Genomic DNA, 20,021 nt, shown 5'->3' with positions numbered 1-20,021 from the left:
AAAATTCAGGTCACACAGCTAGTTTCCTAACAGCAAAGGGACTCCAAAATGGGCCTTCTGAACTCTGGCTCATTGTTTTTTCCTCTATACCAAGATTCTGTCTACTGGAGTGAAATGGATTTTACTAAACTTTCAAAACCTATAGCAGAATCCTATGTACCAATGTTGGGTAGGGGTTCCTAACCTGGGTTACCTGAACTTCTAAAAAATATATATATTTTGATAACTATTTCACTATAATTGGTTATACTCAGAATTTATTTTATACATTTAAAAATACAATTTTGAGGAGTCCATAGGCTTCACCAAACTGACTGCCCAAGGGGACCAAGAGCCAGAAAAGGTGACGATATCCCCCCAGGATAGGGGGAAAAGCTAATTCCTCTGTTCTGGCTTTCCAAAGGATTTATCATTTGTCCCATACACAGCACTGACCCATTCCATGGAATAGCAAGGATTTTGAGGGAATAAGAAAATTTAAACAAGAAAAGGGACAACTGATTTTTCTTTTAAAAATAATCTACTAAAAATTCCTTGTTATAAGCTAAATTATTTAATTAAAACTTCTAAAATTTAAAAAAAATGCCTTCATTCTCTATATATATCAACACTACCTAATAGTATCAAATTTAAAGGTTCCTTGTGAAGCTAAGTTAATGAATGAAATAACATATATAAAGCAAGTTCACTTACTTTGAAAATCGTCTGGTTGGGCTGGGGATGGGACTTGGAGGTAGCCCATTGCTACTCACAAACATTTGTAAGGATGGTGAAAAACATTGCTAAAGAAAAAAGTAAGGATTAATACAGTTCTAGAGTCCCACTGGAAAAAGCATTCTTTTTAAAACATCTGTAGCGAAGTACTCAGGATCATATAAGTGTTAACACAGTTTCTGAGTATATTTCAAATGAGTATTCATTTCCTCTCAAACCATCAGCTGAAATGAAAACAGAGGTTTTTTTTCCCTCTTTCCTCTTTTAAACAATTAATGGCTTGGGGTGTGTGAGAAAGGCATTTGCAGCAGCTTCCATTCTCTTCAATGATCCTACCTTTCCTATTCCTCTAGTGGGTGACGGTGCTGGAGAAACCGGGATGAAGTCAATTCTCTTAGGAGAAGATGATTTCTCTGACTTGTCGAAGTCATTATCACTCTGGAAACAAAAAATGTCATCCGCTTATAACAACACAGCATATCACTACTCTAGAAGTAAGTCACAAAGGATTCTATTTGCTCTCATAACTATCACACCTAGATTTTTTGAACACACAAACATACAGATCCACAAAAGGCCTCTTGTATTTATTTAAACCTGTTTGTTTGAAAAGGAGATAAGAACTGCTATAATTTTAGAAATGTAATATATACATATAAAAGTTGTACGGACAAATGCAGAGAGCCAAGGAATAATTTAAGTGTTTTTTTAAAAGACACCTTTCGAATCAGACTTGCAAAAGAATTACCAGGCTCAAGCTTTCTTCCCAGGAATGGCTTATCTGCATTGCTGTCTGCACTTCCCTGAAACACAAAAAGACCTGATCAGTACCAGGTACAGTACACATTGGGGTAAATCCCCATTCTCAGGAACCACTCACCTTTCATGGGCAGCTTCTCGGTTCATCAAGTCTACTCCTTCCTCCTAAAAAGACAATGTGGGGGGAAAAAAAAGACAATGAATACTCAGAGCTTGAAGACCATACATAAAATTCTCCCTAAGTGGGATTTTCCCCTACCTTGATTTTTAAGCATTTTAAAACAATTAATTTTAAAAGTTTTTTTTAAATTAAAAGTACATGTAGCAAAGCTAGTATTCCAAAATTGCCACTTACGCATTTTATCTACAAACACTGAGAGACACTTGAGTCTGATCTGGCTATATAACCCTGGCTATATAACTAAGATTATATAATTATATAACCAATACAATTATTCAAAAGAATTTCATAGATTCTGATGGAATTCTGGCTCCAAGTACAAGAGGATAAGCATCCTTATTCTAAACAGAGAAGGTATTAAATTGTTAAAAAGGGTGAGGTAAAAAAAATTAAATTAAAATTAAAAAATTTTTAAGAAAAGAGTGAGGTGACCTTTTAATGTCAAAAACTTCAAAATGAAAATAAAATCAAAACATCATTTACAAAAAGTTTAGATCTATGGAAGCAAAATTTACCCTCTTGATTTGATGAAGTCTGCTACTAGGAATACGAATAGGAGAAGATGACAGCAACTGGGAAAACAAACAAAAGAAAACATTCACTGTTTTCTGAATTACAACAGTCTGCTTTCGTTATCAATGTACAATGTATTCTTATATTCATGTGTATGTGTGTATATATATACCTATATACACACATATATATATGTATGTATGTATATATTATAAATCCAGACATCTCAGAAATTTAGCCCTCTAAATCACTGGACATTAATGGACATAGAGGTAATATATTTGGTCTCTGGAAAGTACACCAGGTGCTGGACCTCAAAGCACCATCTGTCAATAGACAAGCGTTGACTTTACCACTTTTCCCAAATGTATTCAGACCAATGTAAATGATGTAAAAAAAAAATTCCAGCCTTGGAAATAGCCACTTCCTAACTGGCCCAGAATAAGTAACTTTTTAAACAGGATAAATAGAAAAGACTGGTCTTATTCATTTTAGTTCCAATATACATTAAAGCAAGGGGGACAGGCAAATAAGTTAGTCTAGTCTGGTGGTTTCTGAATGTAAAAAAATCCATGCAATCCTAACAGTCTTTAAATAAGTACTTAGATACTGCATCAAGCAGACTCTGCTTATACAATCTGCATCAAACCTAAAATGTGAACTTCAATGTGGTCCCAACTCTAAGGGTAAGCTACAGATCAGTTACAGAACTTCATTGATCAAGGGAGTTCCCTCATGGAAGTAGCCTACCCTGATGAAACAATACTATGATCACAACAAAATTTAAACTAGTAAGAAAAGTCAAAATGTAGTCAAAATGCTTCACTCAAACATTTATCATATACCTAGTATGTGCAATACACAAGACAGTAAGGGAAAAACAAAGATGAATAACACAGGGTACCCTCTTGAAGTTGACAGTCTAACACTGGAGAAAGACACCTCTTTACCAAACAAATGTTGCTGTCTTTTTTATAACACGTTTCACTTTTCTTTTTTTTAATTAAGTGCAATGGAAAGAGTACTAATTTTGGAGTTGAACGATCTAGATTTAAATTCTAGTTGTCAGTTACTACCTGTAGGACCTGGAACAAGTCATTTATCCTCTTTGTACTTTAAAATAAGGGATCGGCCTAGATGACTATGGTCCCTTCCAGCTACAGATCTCATGTCCCCTGTGATCCAAACCAGGTAACATTTCCAAGTAGCCAATCGAATTGGACAAGTATTTATTCAGTGACTCCTACGTGCAAGGCACCGGGCAAAGTGATCAGAATATGAAATCAAAAACAAAAAACAGTCCCTGACCTCAAGCTGACATTTAATGGAAGGCTCCAACATGTAAAGAGATGAATGAATGATATGCAAAAAGGAGATAACATCAACATTCAGAGGATAAGAAAAGGCTTCTTATAGGAGATGGCACATGAGCTGAACCTTGAAAGAAGCCAAATATTCCAAGAGGTAGAAGGAGGGAAAGAATTCCAGGAATGGGAAATAGCTTCTGCAAAGGTAGAGAGAGAGTGTGCAGTTCAGGGAATAATTGAGGTCAGTAGTTTGGTTGGAATATAGATTGCACAAAGGAGAATCCTTTGCACTAAATCTGGAGAGATGGTCTAGAGCCTGAGTGTGAGGGGCTTTATATGCCAACATGAGGAACCTGTTTTCTCCAAATGAAGGTGCTCGAGCAGAAGAGAAGCATGAGCTTATGCTTTAGCACGATTATTTTGGCAGTGATGAGCAACGGAGAGGGGAAAGACTTGAGCCAGAGACCAATTACCTATGCATTCATTTAACATGTATTTATTCAGCAACTAATATAAGCCAGGCATTGCTAGGGGAAAAAAATCCAACTGTTCATGCCCTTAAGGAGCTTACATTCTATCCCAGAAACAATATGGCCCATATAGACATAGATATAAAATACAGAAATACAAGAATGTTGGGGGTGGGAGAAGACACTAGCACAGCTGGTGGAATCAGTCAAGGTCTTATGTAAAAGGGGATGCTTGAGCTGAGCTTTGAATGAAATTAGGGATTCTAAAAGGGAAAAGCAAGGAGGAAGTATATTCCAGATATGGAAGACAGACAACAAAGGCAGAGAAGAAGCAGAAAATTGATAAGAGTATCTTGTGTGAAGAATAGTAAGAAGGTAAATCTGGCTAGACCAAAGAATGTGTGAAGGAGGGTAATGCGTAATCAAGCTGGAACCAGGTTGGGAAGGGCCTTAAATACCAAGTGAAAGACTTTCCATTTTGACTCTAGAGGTGATTGGAAGTCACTGGAATTTACTGAGTATGGGAATGGGATAGTCAGACCTGAGCTTAAGAAAAATGAGTAGCATCTAGGACTTAAGAAGCCATATTGAGTCCCTGCCCTTTCAAGAAAGTTACATTCTTTTTAAAAAATTATTAATTAATTTATTTTAGTATTCATATTCACTTCCATAAGATTTTGAATTTTAAATTTTCTCCTCCTCCCTCTGCTCCCCCCTCCCCAAGACAGCATGAAATCTGATATAGGCTCTACTTATACATTCATATTAAGCATATTTTCCCATTACTCATGATGTAAAGAAGAATTAGAACTAATAGGAGGAACCACTAGAAAGAAGAAACAAAACAACAAAAGAAAAGGAGAGCAGATAGCATGCTTCCATCTGCATTCAGACTCCATAGTTCTTTCTCTGGATATGGACAGAATTTTCCATCATGAGTCTTTTTTCTTTTTGGACTAGGCAATGGGGTTAAGTGACTTGCCCAGGGTCACACAGCTAGTAAGTGTTATGTGTCTGAGGCAGGATTTGAACTCGGATCTTCCTGAATCCAGGGCCGATGCTCTATCCACTGCGCCACCTAGCTGCCCCCATCATGAGTCTTTTGGAGATGTTTTAGATCCTTGCATTGCTGAGAAGAGCTAAGTCTATTAAAGTCATTTATCACACAATGTGGCTGTTACTGTGTACAGTGTTCTCCTGGTTCTGCTCATTTCTCTCAGCATCAGTTCATATAAGTCTTTCCAGGTTTTTCTGAAGTCTGCCTGCCCATCATTTCTTTTGTTTGTTTTTTTTTAAGCAATTGGGGTTAAGTGACTTGCCCAGGATCACATAGCTAGTAAGTGACAAGTGTGTGGTCTGAGGCTGGATTTGAACTCAGGTCCTTCTGACTTCAGGGCCAGTGCTCTATTCACTGCACCACCTAGCTACCCCTCATCATTTCTTATAGCACAATAATATTCCATTACATTTATATACCACAACTTGCTCAGCTATTCCCCAATTGATGGGCATCCCCTCAATTGCCAATTCTTTGCCATCACAAAAAGAGCTACTATAAATATTTTTGTATACGTGGGTCCTTTTCCTATTTTTATGATCTCTTTGGGATACAGACCCACAAGTGGTATTACTGGGTTAAAGGGTATGCACAATTTTATAGACCTTTGGGCATAGTTCCAAATTGCTCTTTAGAATGGTTAGATCAGTTCACAATTCCACCAGCAATGCATTACTGTCCCAATTTTCCCACATCTTCTCCAACATTTATCATTTTCCTGTTTTGTCATGTTAGCCAATCTGGTAGGTGTGATGTGGTACCACAGAGTCATTTTGATTTGCATTTCTCTAATCAACAATGATTTAGAGCATTTTTTCATATACCTATAGATAGCTCTAATTTCTTCCTCTGAAAACTGCATATTCATATCCTTTGACCATTTATCAATTGAAGAATGACTTGTAGTCTTACAAATTCGACTCAGTTCTCTATATATTTTAGAAATGAGGTCTTTATCAGAGACATTGGTTGTAAAAATTGTTTCTCAGTTTCCTGCTTCCCTTCTGATCTTGGTTGCAATGGCTTTGTGCAAAAACTTTTCAATTTAATGTAATCAAAGTCATCCATTTTGCATTTCATAATGATCTCTATCTCTTGTTTGGTCATAAATTCTCCATAGATCTGATAGGTACACTATTCCTTGCTCACCTAGTTTGCTTATAGTATCAGTCTTTATATCTAAATCATGTACCCATTTTGACTTTGTCTTGGTATAAAGTGTAAGATGTTGGTCTATGCCTAGTTTCTGCCATACTATTTTCCAGTTTTCCCAGGAGTTTTTGTTAAATAGTGAAGAAGCTTACATTCTAATGGAGGAGAAAACATATACATAAGTAGGTACAGTACAGAGTAGGTGGAAAGTAGTCTTAAAGGACGAAGCATTAACAATAGAAGGGACCAGGAAAGCCCTTCTGCACAAAGTGGGACTTGAGTTGAATTTTTTTTTTTTTAGTGAGACAACTGGAGTTAAGCGACTTGCCCAGAGTCAAACAGACTTGAGCTGAATCTTGAAGGAAAGCATTCCAGGTATGGGGTACAGCGAGTACAAAGGTACAGAAATGGGAGATAATAATAATAATAATAATAGCTAGCAGTGACATCACACTTTAAGGTTTACAAAGTGCTTTACAAATATTACTTCATTTCATTCTTATAACTCTGGGAAGCAGATGTTCTTCATTATCCTGCATTTTTAGATAAGGATGAGGAAACTGAGGCAGACAGGTTAAGTGGTTTGCCCAGGGTCACACAGCTAGTGTCTGGAGGGTCAGATGAACTTGGGTCTTCCGGACACCTAGCTGCTAATAGAGTGTCAGGTGTGAATAGCAGCAAATAGGCAAGTGCAGCTGGATCGTGCCAGGAGTGAAGAGGAATAAAATGTAAGAAATCTGGAAATATCAGAAGGGACTAGGATGGGGCAGCTAGGTGGTGCAGTGGATAGAGCACTGGCCCTGAAGTCAGGAGGACCTGAGTTCAAATCCAGCCTCAGACCAAACACTTGACACTTACTAGCTGTGTGACCCTGGGCAAGTCACTTTAACCCCAATTGTCTAAAAAACAAAACAAAACAAAACAAAAAACAAAGAAAGGATTACTAGGATGTAAAGAGCTTTAAATGCCAGAGGATTTATATTTGATCTTGGAAGTAACGGGGAGTCACTGGAGCTTATTAAGGGGCAGGGGGTTAAGAGGAAGGGAGGGATTTTTGAAAAATCACCTTGGCAGCTGAGTGGATGGATTGAAGTGGGCAGAGACTTGAGGCAAGAAGGCCTATTAAGAAGCCATCAAAATACTCCAAGTCAGAGGTGATGAGGGTTGCTGATTAACTGGAGAGAAGAAGTATATGAAATGTCTTGGAGGTAGAAAGGGCAGGATTTAGCAAGTGATTAACTATATAGAGTGAGTGAGAATTTAAGGATGCCACTGAGGTTATGAACCTTGGTGACAAAAACGATTACAGTGCTCTGGTCAGTGATAGGAGAGTTCAAAGGGGGATGCTTTGGGGGTGGAAGATGATGAGTTCTGTTCTGGACATGCTGAGGCTGACATGCTTCTAGGGCATCCAATTTTGTTTTATTTTTATTTTTTCCCACTTAATAACATTTTATTTTTTCCAATTACATGTAAAGATGGTTTTTAACATTTACTTTTATAAAATTTTGAGTTTCAAATTTTTTTCTCCTTCCTTCTCCTCCCCAAGACAGCAAGCAATCTGAAATAGGCTATACACATACAGTCATATTAAATAAGTTGCCGCATTAGTCATGTTCTGAAAGAGAATCAGAACAAAAGGAAAAACCACAAGAAAGAAAAAAAAAGAGAGAGAGAAAATAGTATGCTTCGATCTGCATTCAGATTCCATAGTTCTTTCTCTGGATGTGGATAGCATTTTCCATCATGAGTCTTTTGGAACTGTAGGACATCCAATTTGAAATGTCCAATAGAGAGGTTTGTGATATGAGACTGAAGCTCAAGAGAGAGACTGGGGTAGATGTATAGACCTGGGAATCACAGAGATAACTGAACCCATGGGAACTGATCAAGTCACTAAGAGAAAAAAAGAGGAACCAGAACAGGGCCTTAGAGGACACCCACAGACAGTGGGCAAGACATAGCTGAATACCTAGCAAAGGAGACAGAGAAGGAGAAGATAAGTGGAAAAAGAAAGAGAAGAGAGCAGTATAACAAAAACCCTGAGGGGAATGAGTACTGGGGAGGAGGTGATCAAGAATGATAAATGCTACAGAGAGGTCATGAAAGATGAGGAATGAGAAAAGGCCATTTGCTTTGGCAACTAAGCGATCATTGGTAATTTTGGAAAGAGAAGTTAGTTGAATAATGAGGCCACAGACCATACTGCAGAACTTTTACAAAAGAGTGAGAGGGGAGCAAGTAGACATACTGAATATAGATAGCATTTTAAAGTTTAGCTGCAAAGAGGAAGAAATAGAGGATTATACCTGGTGGGCATGGTTGGTTTTTAGTGACAGACTTTTTAGGGTGGGGAGAAAATATGGACATATGTTTATAGGCAGCAGAGGAGTCAATAAACAGGGAGAGATTGAAGGTAAGAGAGATAATGAGGAATATAGTGGGCGCAATCTTCTGGAGAAGTTGGGAGGGGATGGAATCAAGGATGCATCCAGAGGGGTTGGTCTTGGCAAGAAGGGCCGCCTCATTATCCAAGACCAGAATGAAGGAGAAAGTAGCAGGGGGCAAAATGATTTGAGACAAGGAGGAAAAGAAGAAGGTCTTAGTGACTGTTCTCAATTTTTTCTAAGATGTGTAAGACCAAGTCGTCAGCCGAGAAGGGTCAAGGAGGGGATGCAGTGGAAGGCTTGTAGAGAGATGAAAGCTTGCAATAGCAACTGTGGAAAAGGATACTGGGTCTGTTGAGATGGAACAAAATGTTTACGTTGCTGTGGTGAGGACGCTGTTGATTAAATAACATAAATCTGTAGTAGATGCAGTAAGCACAGTTTTGTGGTTTCCTCCAGCTCTGTTCAGTAGCACACGAAAGAGCAAAAGAGGCAAGTGGTAGGAATAATTTAGGTTGGGGGTCTGGAAAGGCTTGGCTGACAATAGGACAAGGAGATAAGGGATATGAAGGTAAAGTGTAAAGTTGAGTTGGTTTACCAAGGGATCGAGATAAGGAAGGAATAAGAATGTAGCCAGGTCAGGGGCAATGGCCTGTGAAAGAACTGAATGATAGAAGGAATAGAGGTCATGGTGATGACAGTGCAGGAGCAATCTGCTGCAGAACGGTGGGGATAGCATCAAGGGTACAGCAAAGTACTTGTCGAAGGGTTGGCTGTGGCAATGAAAAAGCTCTTTATCAGAGACTGAAGTAAAGGAGGATAATAGGAAATGATATTCAGAGAAGTACAACAGTAGGAGAAGGGGAGAAGTGGGAATTTTCAGGCAATGACATAATTTATTCAGTGACATATGAAGCCAAGTCCTCAGCTTGGAGGAGGGAAATCTAGGGGGATGGGGGAAGGGAGTAGTAGTACGGAAGGCTTAAGGGGAAAGAGGGCTTGGTACAGCCACTGTGGAGAGTGGGATGGGGACTCAATTAGGGAGAAGGATTGATTTACTACAGTGATGGGCCAGTTGAGATCAGTGAGCATAAATCTGAAGTGGACTCTGTCAGCACAGTTTCATGATTCCTTTCAAGTCCACTCCAAAAAGTAAAGGAAGTAGATGGTGGGAGTAAACCAAGACTTGTAATAGGGCAAGGGGAAAAGGGCTTGAGAGCAGAGGAGAGTATAGAGCTGAACCAGCTGGTCTACCAAGACTGGGAAGGGAGGAGATTGCAGCCAGAGGAAGAGCCTGGGAAAATACTGAGGCACAGAGCAATTGGTAGTGAGGACAGAGAATAGATTTAGAAGGAATAAGGCATGAGGAGAGATGGGGAAAAAAAGGATTCTGAGATTTACTGAATGTGGAATTGGAACACCTATAGATGATGGCAAGCTCAAGACCATCCCTACATGAAACTGATGTGGGGGTCATCAATATTGAGCTATCCCATCAGCTCCCCACACTGGTGCCCTTGCCTGAGCTGCTTAACACTCTGAGAGGACAATTGATATTAGATGACAAATTTGTAGGGACGTAGTAAAAAACAAAATGTATGGGCCCTGCCTCTTGGGAGCTCCCAATCTATTTAGAAAGCTAGGAGATGCATGGTTACAAAGTAAAATAACAGCAAATGCAACCAGGTCATTTTACAGACAAGGAACTGAGGCAAACAGGGTTAAGTGACTTGCCCAGAATCATAGAGCTCGTAAGTGTCTGAGGCTGGATAAGCCTTCCTGACTCCAGGCCTGGTGCTCTATCCACTGCACCACCTAGCAGCCCATGGCATGAATGCATCCTAAAACTGTGTGAGTAGTGTACAAGGGGGAGGCTGTCATTGGAAAGTTATTCAAGACATCAAATACAGAATTAAAAAAAAGATTAATTTAGTGACATTTTAGATATATGGACAAAGTTACTAGATAAATAGGAGGAATAGAAGGATAGGTTGTGATTAGATGGAGGAATTAAAAGATCTGGATTACGGAGGCCGAACACTTATGGGCAATAGTAAGAGCAAAGATAGGACCATTTTTATGCTTGTAGTGAAGCTACAGATCGCAGGAGTTGAAAAGGTTAATGAGCTGGGTGAAGGAGGTGTTTGAGGGGAGTATCAATATGAATGCTTAAGTCTCCAAATAAAAGCAGGAAGGAGATAAGAAGACTGTGAAAAAAAGTGCTCAACTCGTTAAGAGAGAAAAACTTGTTACATTAAATTGAAAAGTTTTTGCACAAGCAAAGCCAATACAACTAAGATTAGAAGGAAGGCAGAAAATTGGGAAAGAATTTTTACAACCAGTGTCTCTGATAAAGGCCTCATTTCTAAAATACACATACAGAATTAAGACAAATTTATAAGAATACAAGCCATTCCCCAATTGATAAATGGTCAAAGGATATGAACAGACAGTTCTCAGATGAAGAAATTAAAGCCATCTATAGTCATATGAAAAAATGCTCTAAATCGTTATTGATTAGAGAAATGCAAATCAAAACAACTCTGAGGTACCACATCACACCTATCAGATTGGCCAACATGACAAAACAGAAAAATGATAAATGTTGGAGAAGATGTAGGGAAATTGGAACACTAATGCATTGTTGGTGGAGTTGTGAAGTGATCCAACCATTTTGGAGAACAATTTGGAACTATGCCCAAAGGGCTACAAAAATGTGCATACCCTTTGATCCAGCAATAGCACTATATCCCAAAGAGATCAAACAAATGGGAAAAGGACCCACATGCACAAAAATATTCATAGCAGCTCTTTTTGTGGTGGCCAAGAATTGGAAATTGAGAGGATGCCCATCCATTGGGGAATGGCTGAACAAGTTGTGGTATATGAATGTAATGGAATACTATTGTGCTAGAAGAAATGATGAGCAGGCAGACTTCAGAAAAACCTGGAAAGACTTACATGGTCTGATATCGAGTGAAGTGAGCAGAACCAAGAGGACTTTGTACACAATAACAGCCACGTTATGCGATGACTAATATTGTTATACTGAACCCTTCTAAGCATTACAAGGATCTAAGACATCCCCAGAGGCCTCGGGATGGAAAATGCTGTCCACATCAAAAGAAAGAACTATGAAAGTTGAATCGCTATCACTTATTTTTACCTTCTGTTGAGTTTTGTTTCATGTTTCTGATGGTTCCTCCTACTGGTTTTAATTTTTACTTACAACTTCACTAATGTGAAAATATGTTCCAATAGGAATGTAAATGTAAAGCCTATATCAGATTGTGCGCCGTCTTGGGGAGGGTGGGGGGAAGGAAGAGGGAGAAAAATTTTCAATTCAAAAGCATATGGAAGTGATTGTTGATAAATCAAAATAAATTAATAAAATTTAAAGGAAAAAAAAAGAGATAAAAAGCTTGGGGGCATGCAGATAAGTCCCCAAGATCTGTGGTTGTATGGCCAGATCATGGGCTGACAGATTTAGAGCTGTTAATAACTTTAGAGCTCATCTAGTCCAGCTCCCTCATTTAACACAGGAGAAAACTGAGGCCCAGAGAGGTGAAGTGCATTGCCCCAAATGGGAAACCAAGTGGCAGATCCAGGATTTGAACCTAGGTCCTGTGACTCCAAATCTACAACTACTTCCAAGGCACCAAACCAAGCTGCTGAGTAAGCTAACATACCCGGTGACAAATGTCTGTTATTAACTTCTAATTCATGTGCATCTCAAACCATTCTAATGGTTAAAATATACCACTGTCACTTATTAAACCAAGTGGTAAGTTTAACTGTACAGAATGATTCCAGACAAACCCTTATGTCATAAGCTAGGATTCTTACTAAATTCTTCCTTGATCAGTAAGTACTCTAATAAATGGTGTAGAACACTGAGAAAGTATACAAGTTTTTAGAGCAGTAGCTAATTAAGACAATTCAAAAAAGGAAAACCTTTCGGGCCAAACTCTGAAGGGGCTCTCTAAGGCATTTGACAAAGGAGAAAAATGTCAGGCTAACAAATATGGGACGTTGCTTCCACTCAAGAAGATAATGGGAAAGAAAATAAGCAATGATCAGATAAAGAACAAAAGAATAAAGCTTCTATGATCCTATGTAGAAAGCTCATTACAGGGCAGAAGAAGAAGAACAGAACAGAGACAGAACAGAAAAGGCTACAAATATTTGTAAGCAAATTAAGAGTTGAGAAAGTGAAAACAAAGATTCTCTGAAAGTGGGAGATAGGCTAAGAAGAATTTAGGTATAAAAGCTGAATGATCATCATATCAATTTTGTTAAAAAAAAAAAGGACATAGGACAGAAAGACAGGTGATATCAACAGGACAGCATGAGGGAAGAAACTTATCCTAAGACATCAAACATATAATCAAATAACTGATCAATTTAGTGAAATCTTAGCAAAGTGTATAGAAGTTACTAGAAGAATATGACACTGTCTTGAAGCTTATTTTATTAAGTAGAAAAATGTGAGAATAATAGTTTAATATTTAAGGATTAGTCCTTAAAAAAAAATACCTGCCAGGTATTTTACCAGACAGAACACTTTATAGACTAGCTGGCCTAATATTATGTGTCTATTAGCCTTGTTAGCTATAGGATCGTGCCTAGGAAGGGAAGACAGTGAGGCCAAAGCAGGGGCCATGGCACTGGAGGTGAAGGTACAAGTGAAGAATTTTCAACTTCTCATTCACGGAGGCAGAATATTTCCATATCAAGGATAGGAGCATTATTATATGTGTCAGCAGTAGTAAAGCTCTAAATTATAGAAGCTGGGGCCAAGTGAGCAGAGTGTTTGAGGGAACACCAACCTGCAGATTTAAATCCCCAAATATATGAGCAGAGGTTTGAGTGAATAAGAAGACTGAGCCAAATGATGACATTCTGAAAAGTGGGAGAATGAGCTGGGCAGGTAGAGAGGCTGGATGGGGTAACATAGAGAGTACATGGGTTAATAGAGTTAGAGCTGGAAGAAACTTAGGGAATCGTTCAGTCCAATTTCCTCATTTTAGAGAGGAGGATAATGGAGGCACAGAGCAGGGAAGTGACTTGCATGAGGTCACAGAGGTAATTTAGATGACAAATGCCACTGCCCAGTAGATGAGAGGTCAAAGGGTAAGAACAAGTAGCTCAAAGAAAAATTGCCAACAACTCACAGCTATATCAAAAAATACTACAAAACACTACAGCAAAATGCAACTTAAGACACAAATGAGGTTTCCTTTCATACCAGTACATCAGTAAATGTGACTACATAATAACAACAACAATAATAGCTATCATTTATACAGTACCTTAAGGTTTGCAAAGCACTTAATAATTATAATGATAGCTAACAATTATATAGCGCATGCTATGTGCCAAGCACTGGGCTGAACAGCACTTTACAAATGTTATCTCATTTGATCCTCACAAGAACCCTGGGAGGCAAGTGCTATTATGATTCCCATTTTCCAGACAAGGAAACTAGGGCAAGCAGAGGTTAAGTGACTTGCCCAAGGTCACTGCCCAAGTGTCTGAAGCCGGATTTGAATTCAAGTCATCCTGACTCCAGGCCCAGCGCCATCCACCACTAGCCACTCCAGTATTGACTACTATAAACAGTCAATACTGGAGAGAAGTAGAGAAGTAATTAAAACAAAGACTATCAAAAAGTTGTTGGGGAAAAAGTCTGAAAAGAATTTAGGTACAAAACCTGAACAATGGCAGACAAACTATAATTAAGAACTTTTAAAAGCAGACAAAGGTATAAAAGATAAAGTAAACAGGCAATGCAAATAAGAGTTGTGAGATGAACACACTGAGGAAAATAGTGTTAATCAATTCTAAGACATCAAACATTTGATCAAATAATTCACCAATTAAAGGAAATCTTAGAAAAAATGCACAGAAGTTACTAGAATATAAAGCAAGCTTAAGCAGCTAGAGACTTCATAAAATAGAAAATCTGAGAAATCAGATGTTTAAGCATTACTCTTAAATGGCCACCAGGTGTCACCTTTGTGCCACCGCCCCTCCCCAAATAAATAACAGCCTCCACAGCCCTATCTTTCCTAAGCTGGAAGTACAAGGGCTACTTATCACAGGCCCAATTCAACTACTGACCTGTATGAGCACTTTGAGCTGCTCTCTTTCCATCCTGGACAGGTTCACCCCTCCTGAGGGAGTCTGGTGACCCCACTGTTCCAAGGGCCTCACCATAATGAAGCTGGACTTAGTGTAAACACCTCAGACCACAGAAGCTCAGACTCCCTAGGCTCAGGAGAGCCACAAGATATTACAAGGTGATATTACAAGCATGTTCTTGGCCAAGTGCTGCCCTTTTAAAAACTATGATGCTTTGCAGATTAACTGACCCATTAGCCTTGTTAACTAATTGTAGGGTTAAGATTAGGAAGGGAAGACAGTGAGGCCAGAGCAATGATACAACAGCAGAAGAGGGAGGGGTGGAGGCACTAGATATTGAGGAGAGAGAGGAGACACAGGGAAGGATAGAAGAATAGATTGTGGTCAGAGGAATTTCAAAATTCTGGATCATGGAGGCAGAACATTTGTAAGCAATGGTGAGAGTACAGTAGGGCCTATCTTATGTGTGACTGAGAAGTGACAAAAGAGAAGGTCAAAGAGGTCGAGTTAATAAACTGGGTGTTTTAGACAATATCAATATGGGTATTTAAGTCCCTAAATATAAGAATAGCAGTTTGCTGTCTATAGAAGTAAAGAGAGTAAATCCAAATAAACAGAAGGCATCAGTGAGGAGCAACAGGAAAGACTTCATGTACAAGGTGGTGCTTGAGCTCCCTCTTGATGGAAGAAAGGGATTCTCTGAGGCAAAGGTGAGAAGGGAGCACACTGTGGGCATGGGGAGCAGCCGGCCCCGAGGCAGGGAGAGTAGAGATGGACTTCCATGTGTAAGGAACAGAAAGAGGAACAGTTCTGTGAAATCCCACAGTATGGGAAGAGGAGCTATGGACAATGACCTGGAATGACAGGGTGGGGTCAGGTTGTGAAGTGTTTGAAAAGCCAGAGTTGTTGCAGGGAGGTGGAGGGAGAAAAAAAAATGCTTGTTAATTGAAAAAAACAAAACATAAAAAATTTAATTTGTTTAAAAAAAAAAGAGAGGGCGGGCAAACAGAGCAGTTTATGGTTTTCCTAAAGGGAGCCACTGGAGTTTACAGATTAGAGGAGGGTGGTGGTCAGACCTGCACTTAAGGAAAATCACTCGGGCACCTAGGTGGTACAGTGGACAGAGAACCAGGCCTGAGTCAGAAAATCCCGAGTTCAAATCCAGCTTCAGACACTTACTAGCTGGGTGACCCTGGGCAAGTTACTTAACCTGTCTGCCTCAGTTTCCTCATCTGTAAAATAGGGATAATAATAATAGCACCTATCTCCCAGGGTTGTTGTAAGAATCAAATGAAATGACCCACATGTACAAAGATATTTATAGCAGCTCTTTCTGTGGTGGCCAAGAATTGGAAATTGAGGGCATGCCCATCAACTGGGGAATGGCTAAAAAAGTTGTGGTATATGAATGTAATGGAATATTATTGTGCTATAAGAAATGATGAGCAGGCTGACTTCAGAAAAACCTGGAAAGACTTGTATGGACTGATGCTGAGTAAAGGGAGCAGAACCAGAACACTGCACACAGTAACAACAACATTGTGTGATGACTGGCTTTGATAGACTTAGCCCTTCTCAGCAATGCAAGGATCTAAAACATCTCCAAAAGACTCATGATAGAAATGCTATCCACATCCAGAGAAAGAACTATGGAGTTTGAATGTAGATTGAAGCATACTATCTGCTCTTTTTTTTCCCTTCTGTTTTGTTTTGTTTTGTTTCTTCTTTCTTGTGGTTCCTCCTATTGGTTCTAATTCTTCTTTATAACATGACCAATGTGAAAATATGTTTAATAGGAATTTTTTGCAGAGCCTGTATCAGATTGCATGCTGTCTTGGGGTGGGGGGTGAGGAGGAAGGGGGAGAAAATTTAAAACTCAAAAGCATATGGAAGTGATTGTTGAAAACTAAAAATAAATTAATTTAAGAAAAAGAAAAGATACAGATGGGTTTCACCAAGGATTGATACATGCACTGATGAAATTAAAGATCCTTTGAATAAATAAAAGATGCCTAGAGTAAAGAAAAAAAAAGAATCGAATGAAATATTTGTAAAGTATTTAGCACAGTGCCTGGCACATAGTAGGCACTATATAAATGTTTCTTCCCTTCCCTATGGGGAGAGACTAAAGCCAGAAAGACCAATTAAGGGGCGATTGTGGTAATCTAGGCCAGAAAGATAGCTAATTTTAAAATTTAAAAATTTTAAAAGATAATTTTAACCTTAAGTCTGTGAACTTGTTCTTTTAATATTTTCATAAATGTATGACAATATAATTGCTTTTCTTTATAAACCTGTGCACTTTATTTTATGCACTTAAAACATTACTTTCAGAAGGGGTCCATAGGTTTCACCAAACTGCCAAAGGTGTCTACAACCCGAAAAAAGTTAAGAACCCTGGGTTTAGGTGAAAAGTATAGAGAGTCTGAACTAAGATAGTAGCTATGTGTGTAAAGAAAAGGGACTGGATGCAAGAGATGTGGCTGTAGAAAGAGCAACTGACTGGCTATTGAGGAGAAAGTGAGGAGTCTAAGATGACCCCAAGGTTAAGAACCTGGAATACTAGAAGAATGGGAGTGCCTTCAACCCAAGGTAAAGAAGTTTGGAAGAGGGCTAGGTTGGGAAGGAAGATAGATAATAAGTTCCATTTTGGACATGCTAAATTGAGATATCTCTAGCACATCCATTTTCAAGTGTTCAATAGGTAATTGGTAATATGGGACTGAAGAGAATGAGAGAGATTGGGGCTAGATATATAGATCTGTGAGTCACCCGTACAGACATAGGAGCTGATAAGGTCACCTAGAAAAAAGTATTCAAAGAGAATGGGGCCCTAGACAGAGCCTTAGGGAACATCCCCTCTTAGTGCTCATAAATACAGGGTCTAGCACTGGAGACTGAGGAAGAACACATCAGGCAGGGAGAAGGAAATACAAGAAAGAGTATTGTCACAAACACCTAAAAAGGATAATGTATGCAAGAGAAGACAGTGATCAATAGCAGAAAAGGATGAGGACCGACAAAAATCCAAAAAACAGGGGCAGCTAGGTGGCACAGTGGATAGAGCACCGGCTCTGAACTCAGGAGGACCTGAGTTCAAATCCGGCCTCAGACCAAACACTTGTCACTTACTAGCTGTGTGACCCTGGGCAGGTCACTTAATCCCAATTGCCTAAAAAAAAAAATCCAAAAAAACATCAAATCTGAGAATTAAGGAACCACTAGTAACTTTAGATAGAGGTAGTTTTAGTTGACTGACAAAGTTGGCAACCAGATTGCAAAGCACTGAGGAGTGAGTGAAAGGTGAGAAAGTAGAAGCAATGAGTGCAAACATATCCTAGGAGCTTGGTTGAGAAAAGGAGTAGAAATATAAGATGACAGCTGGGGGATGATAGGGCCTAGTGAAGTTTTCTTAAGTATTGAGGGGAAAGGAGCAATAGACAGGGTGAGGTTAAAAATGAAAGCACTATGGTATATCTGCTGGAGAAGATGGGATGGAATGGGACCAAGTTCACAAGTAGAGGAGATAGACTTGCCAGTGATAAGGGCAATCTCATTAGCAGAGAATGGGTGAAAGGAGGAAAGAGTGGAAGATCATATCATGGCTTGGAGATGAAGGAAAGGTAAGAGGAGAAGGAGCTCATGATACAGGGCCTCAATTTTCTCAGTCAAGCAAAGGCTGAACTCCTCAGCTGATATGAGGAAGGAGAGGGAGGTTTGGAAGGAGGGAAGAGAAAAGGGATTTAGAACAGCATCTGTGGGGAGTAAGATACAAAATCTCTTAAGGAGAATAAAAGGATTCCCTTCCTTCAGGGATGGCCCAGTTGAAGTTGGATAACATTTATTCTATACGAAGCTGGCACCATTGTTTGTTTGACTTCCTCCAGCTTTGCTCAGAATCTCACAAGTAGGAACAGATAACATAGACTGAAGGGGTAATGCAGGACGAGGGTTCTGCAGGCGGATGAGTAGTAACAGGACAGACAAGGGAACGAGGGATTGAAGAGGAGACAGTAGAGCTAAATGGATCAACTACAGGAATGAGACTGGGAAAGAAAGTGAAGTCAAAACCAGGGTAGTAACTTGAGAAAGGACTAAGGAGTGAAGGGAATGGAGGCAGGTGTAAGGAGGGGTGAGGCATAGGGAGAGATGGAATTACAGATGGTTATGGTCAGCTGGAAGAATGTCACAAATTTTGATTAAGGAAGCAGAAGGTCATGGTTTGACCATCCCATATGTGACTGAAGTAAAGTGTATGAGTAAGGCCAGAAGATTTGAGACAATTGAGGGATTCTGTATGTATTGAAAAAGAAGAAACTGGAATTCCAGCTCAAGGGCTTCACTGATATCTTCAAGATGTCAGGAGAAAGTAAAAAATTGAACAGAGCCTCGGTGGCTACCTCATGCGAGGACATGGACAAGCCAAGTGAGTGGGCCAGAACGAGCTGCAATGTACAGGGCCAGGGGGAACATCCAAATCACCATCACAGATCCATCTGAATATCTGAGAATACTGACTCTTTCTATTCCTGTTTTCTTACTCCTCAAAAAGGGAAAACCTTTACTGCTAAACTCTGAATGGGTGATTTGGCAAAGGATGAAAACATCAGGCTGATAAATGTAGAACACTGCTTCAGGAGAAGTAGATAATGGGAAAGAAAGCATGCAATGATGGGATAAGGAATGAAAACAAAAATTCTATGATCCATCTATTAATGGCATTACTGGGCAGAAAAAAAGGAGCAAGAGAACAAGAAGTTACAAATGCAGAGTATCTAGGAAGTCTTAGCATAGCTTTAAGCTAGTAAAGGTTACAGACTGCACTAAGACTTCTGGGGATACCCTGTTTAAACAAAGAGTCAAGAAAACAAAAACAAGAATTATCGAAAAGAGGCTGGGGAAAAAAAAGCCAAAAAAGAATTTAGGTACAAAATCTGATGATGACAGACAATTTATCATAAGGTCATTGTCATCATGTCATTTCCCCCCCCCAAAAAAAAGGACATGTACATAGGCCAGGATACAGGCAAACTAAAACACCAAGTCACTTGTTATGACTAGTATATAAGTCTTGAGAAAGATGTCAGAAACTTAACATTCATCTAAGACATTAAATATACAATCAAGTAACTGATCAAAAATTTAGTGACATATTACAAAAATAGACCAAGTTACTAAAAAGAATTTGAGGCACATTTTGGAATTCAGGCACTTACAAGAAAGGAGGGGGAAAAATGGGTTTGTTACTTACAGATTATTCCTAAAAGACCACTAGGTGTCGCTCTTTTAAAAGTTTTAACAGGCCCTTACCGGGATGCTTTAGACATTATATACGTG

General features: G+C 39.1%; 1 protein-coding gene across 4 annotated transcripts in view; it reads right to left on the bottom strand.

Moving 5' to 3' along the window:
* The window catches only part of PABIR2 (PABIR family member 2), a 100,518-nt gene that overhangs the window by 70,119 nt on the left and 10,378 nt on the right, over positions 1–20,021 (bottom strand). For all 4 annotated transcript variants that reach the window (XM_020969777.2, XM_020969776.1, XM_078147868.1 and 1 more), the window contains 5 exons: positions 2,170–2,226; positions 1,595–1,638; positions 1,463–1,517; positions 1,051–1,152; positions 694–782 (listed from right to left, as the gene is read on the bottom strand). In XM_020969777.2, the coding sequence (XP_020825436.1) occupies positions 694–782; positions 1,051–1,152; positions 1,463–1,517; positions 1,595–1,638; positions 2,170–2,226 (347 nt within the window). The remainder of the gene's footprint in view (positions 1–693; positions 783–1,050; positions 1,153–1,462; positions 1,518–1,594; positions 1,639–2,169; positions 2,227–20,021) is intronic.

This window comes from Phascolarctos cinereus, unplaced genomic scaffold, assembly GCF_003287225.1.
Source record: "Phascolarctos cinereus isolate Bilbo 61053 unplaced genomic scaffold, phaCin_HiC Scaffold_8;HRSCAF=390, whole genome shotgun sequence".
NCBI lineage: Eukaryota > Metazoa > Chordata > Mammalia > Diprotodontia > Phascolarctidae > Phascolarctos > Phascolarctos cinereus.
This window is presented reverse-complemented; position numbering and strand designations above follow the sequence as displayed.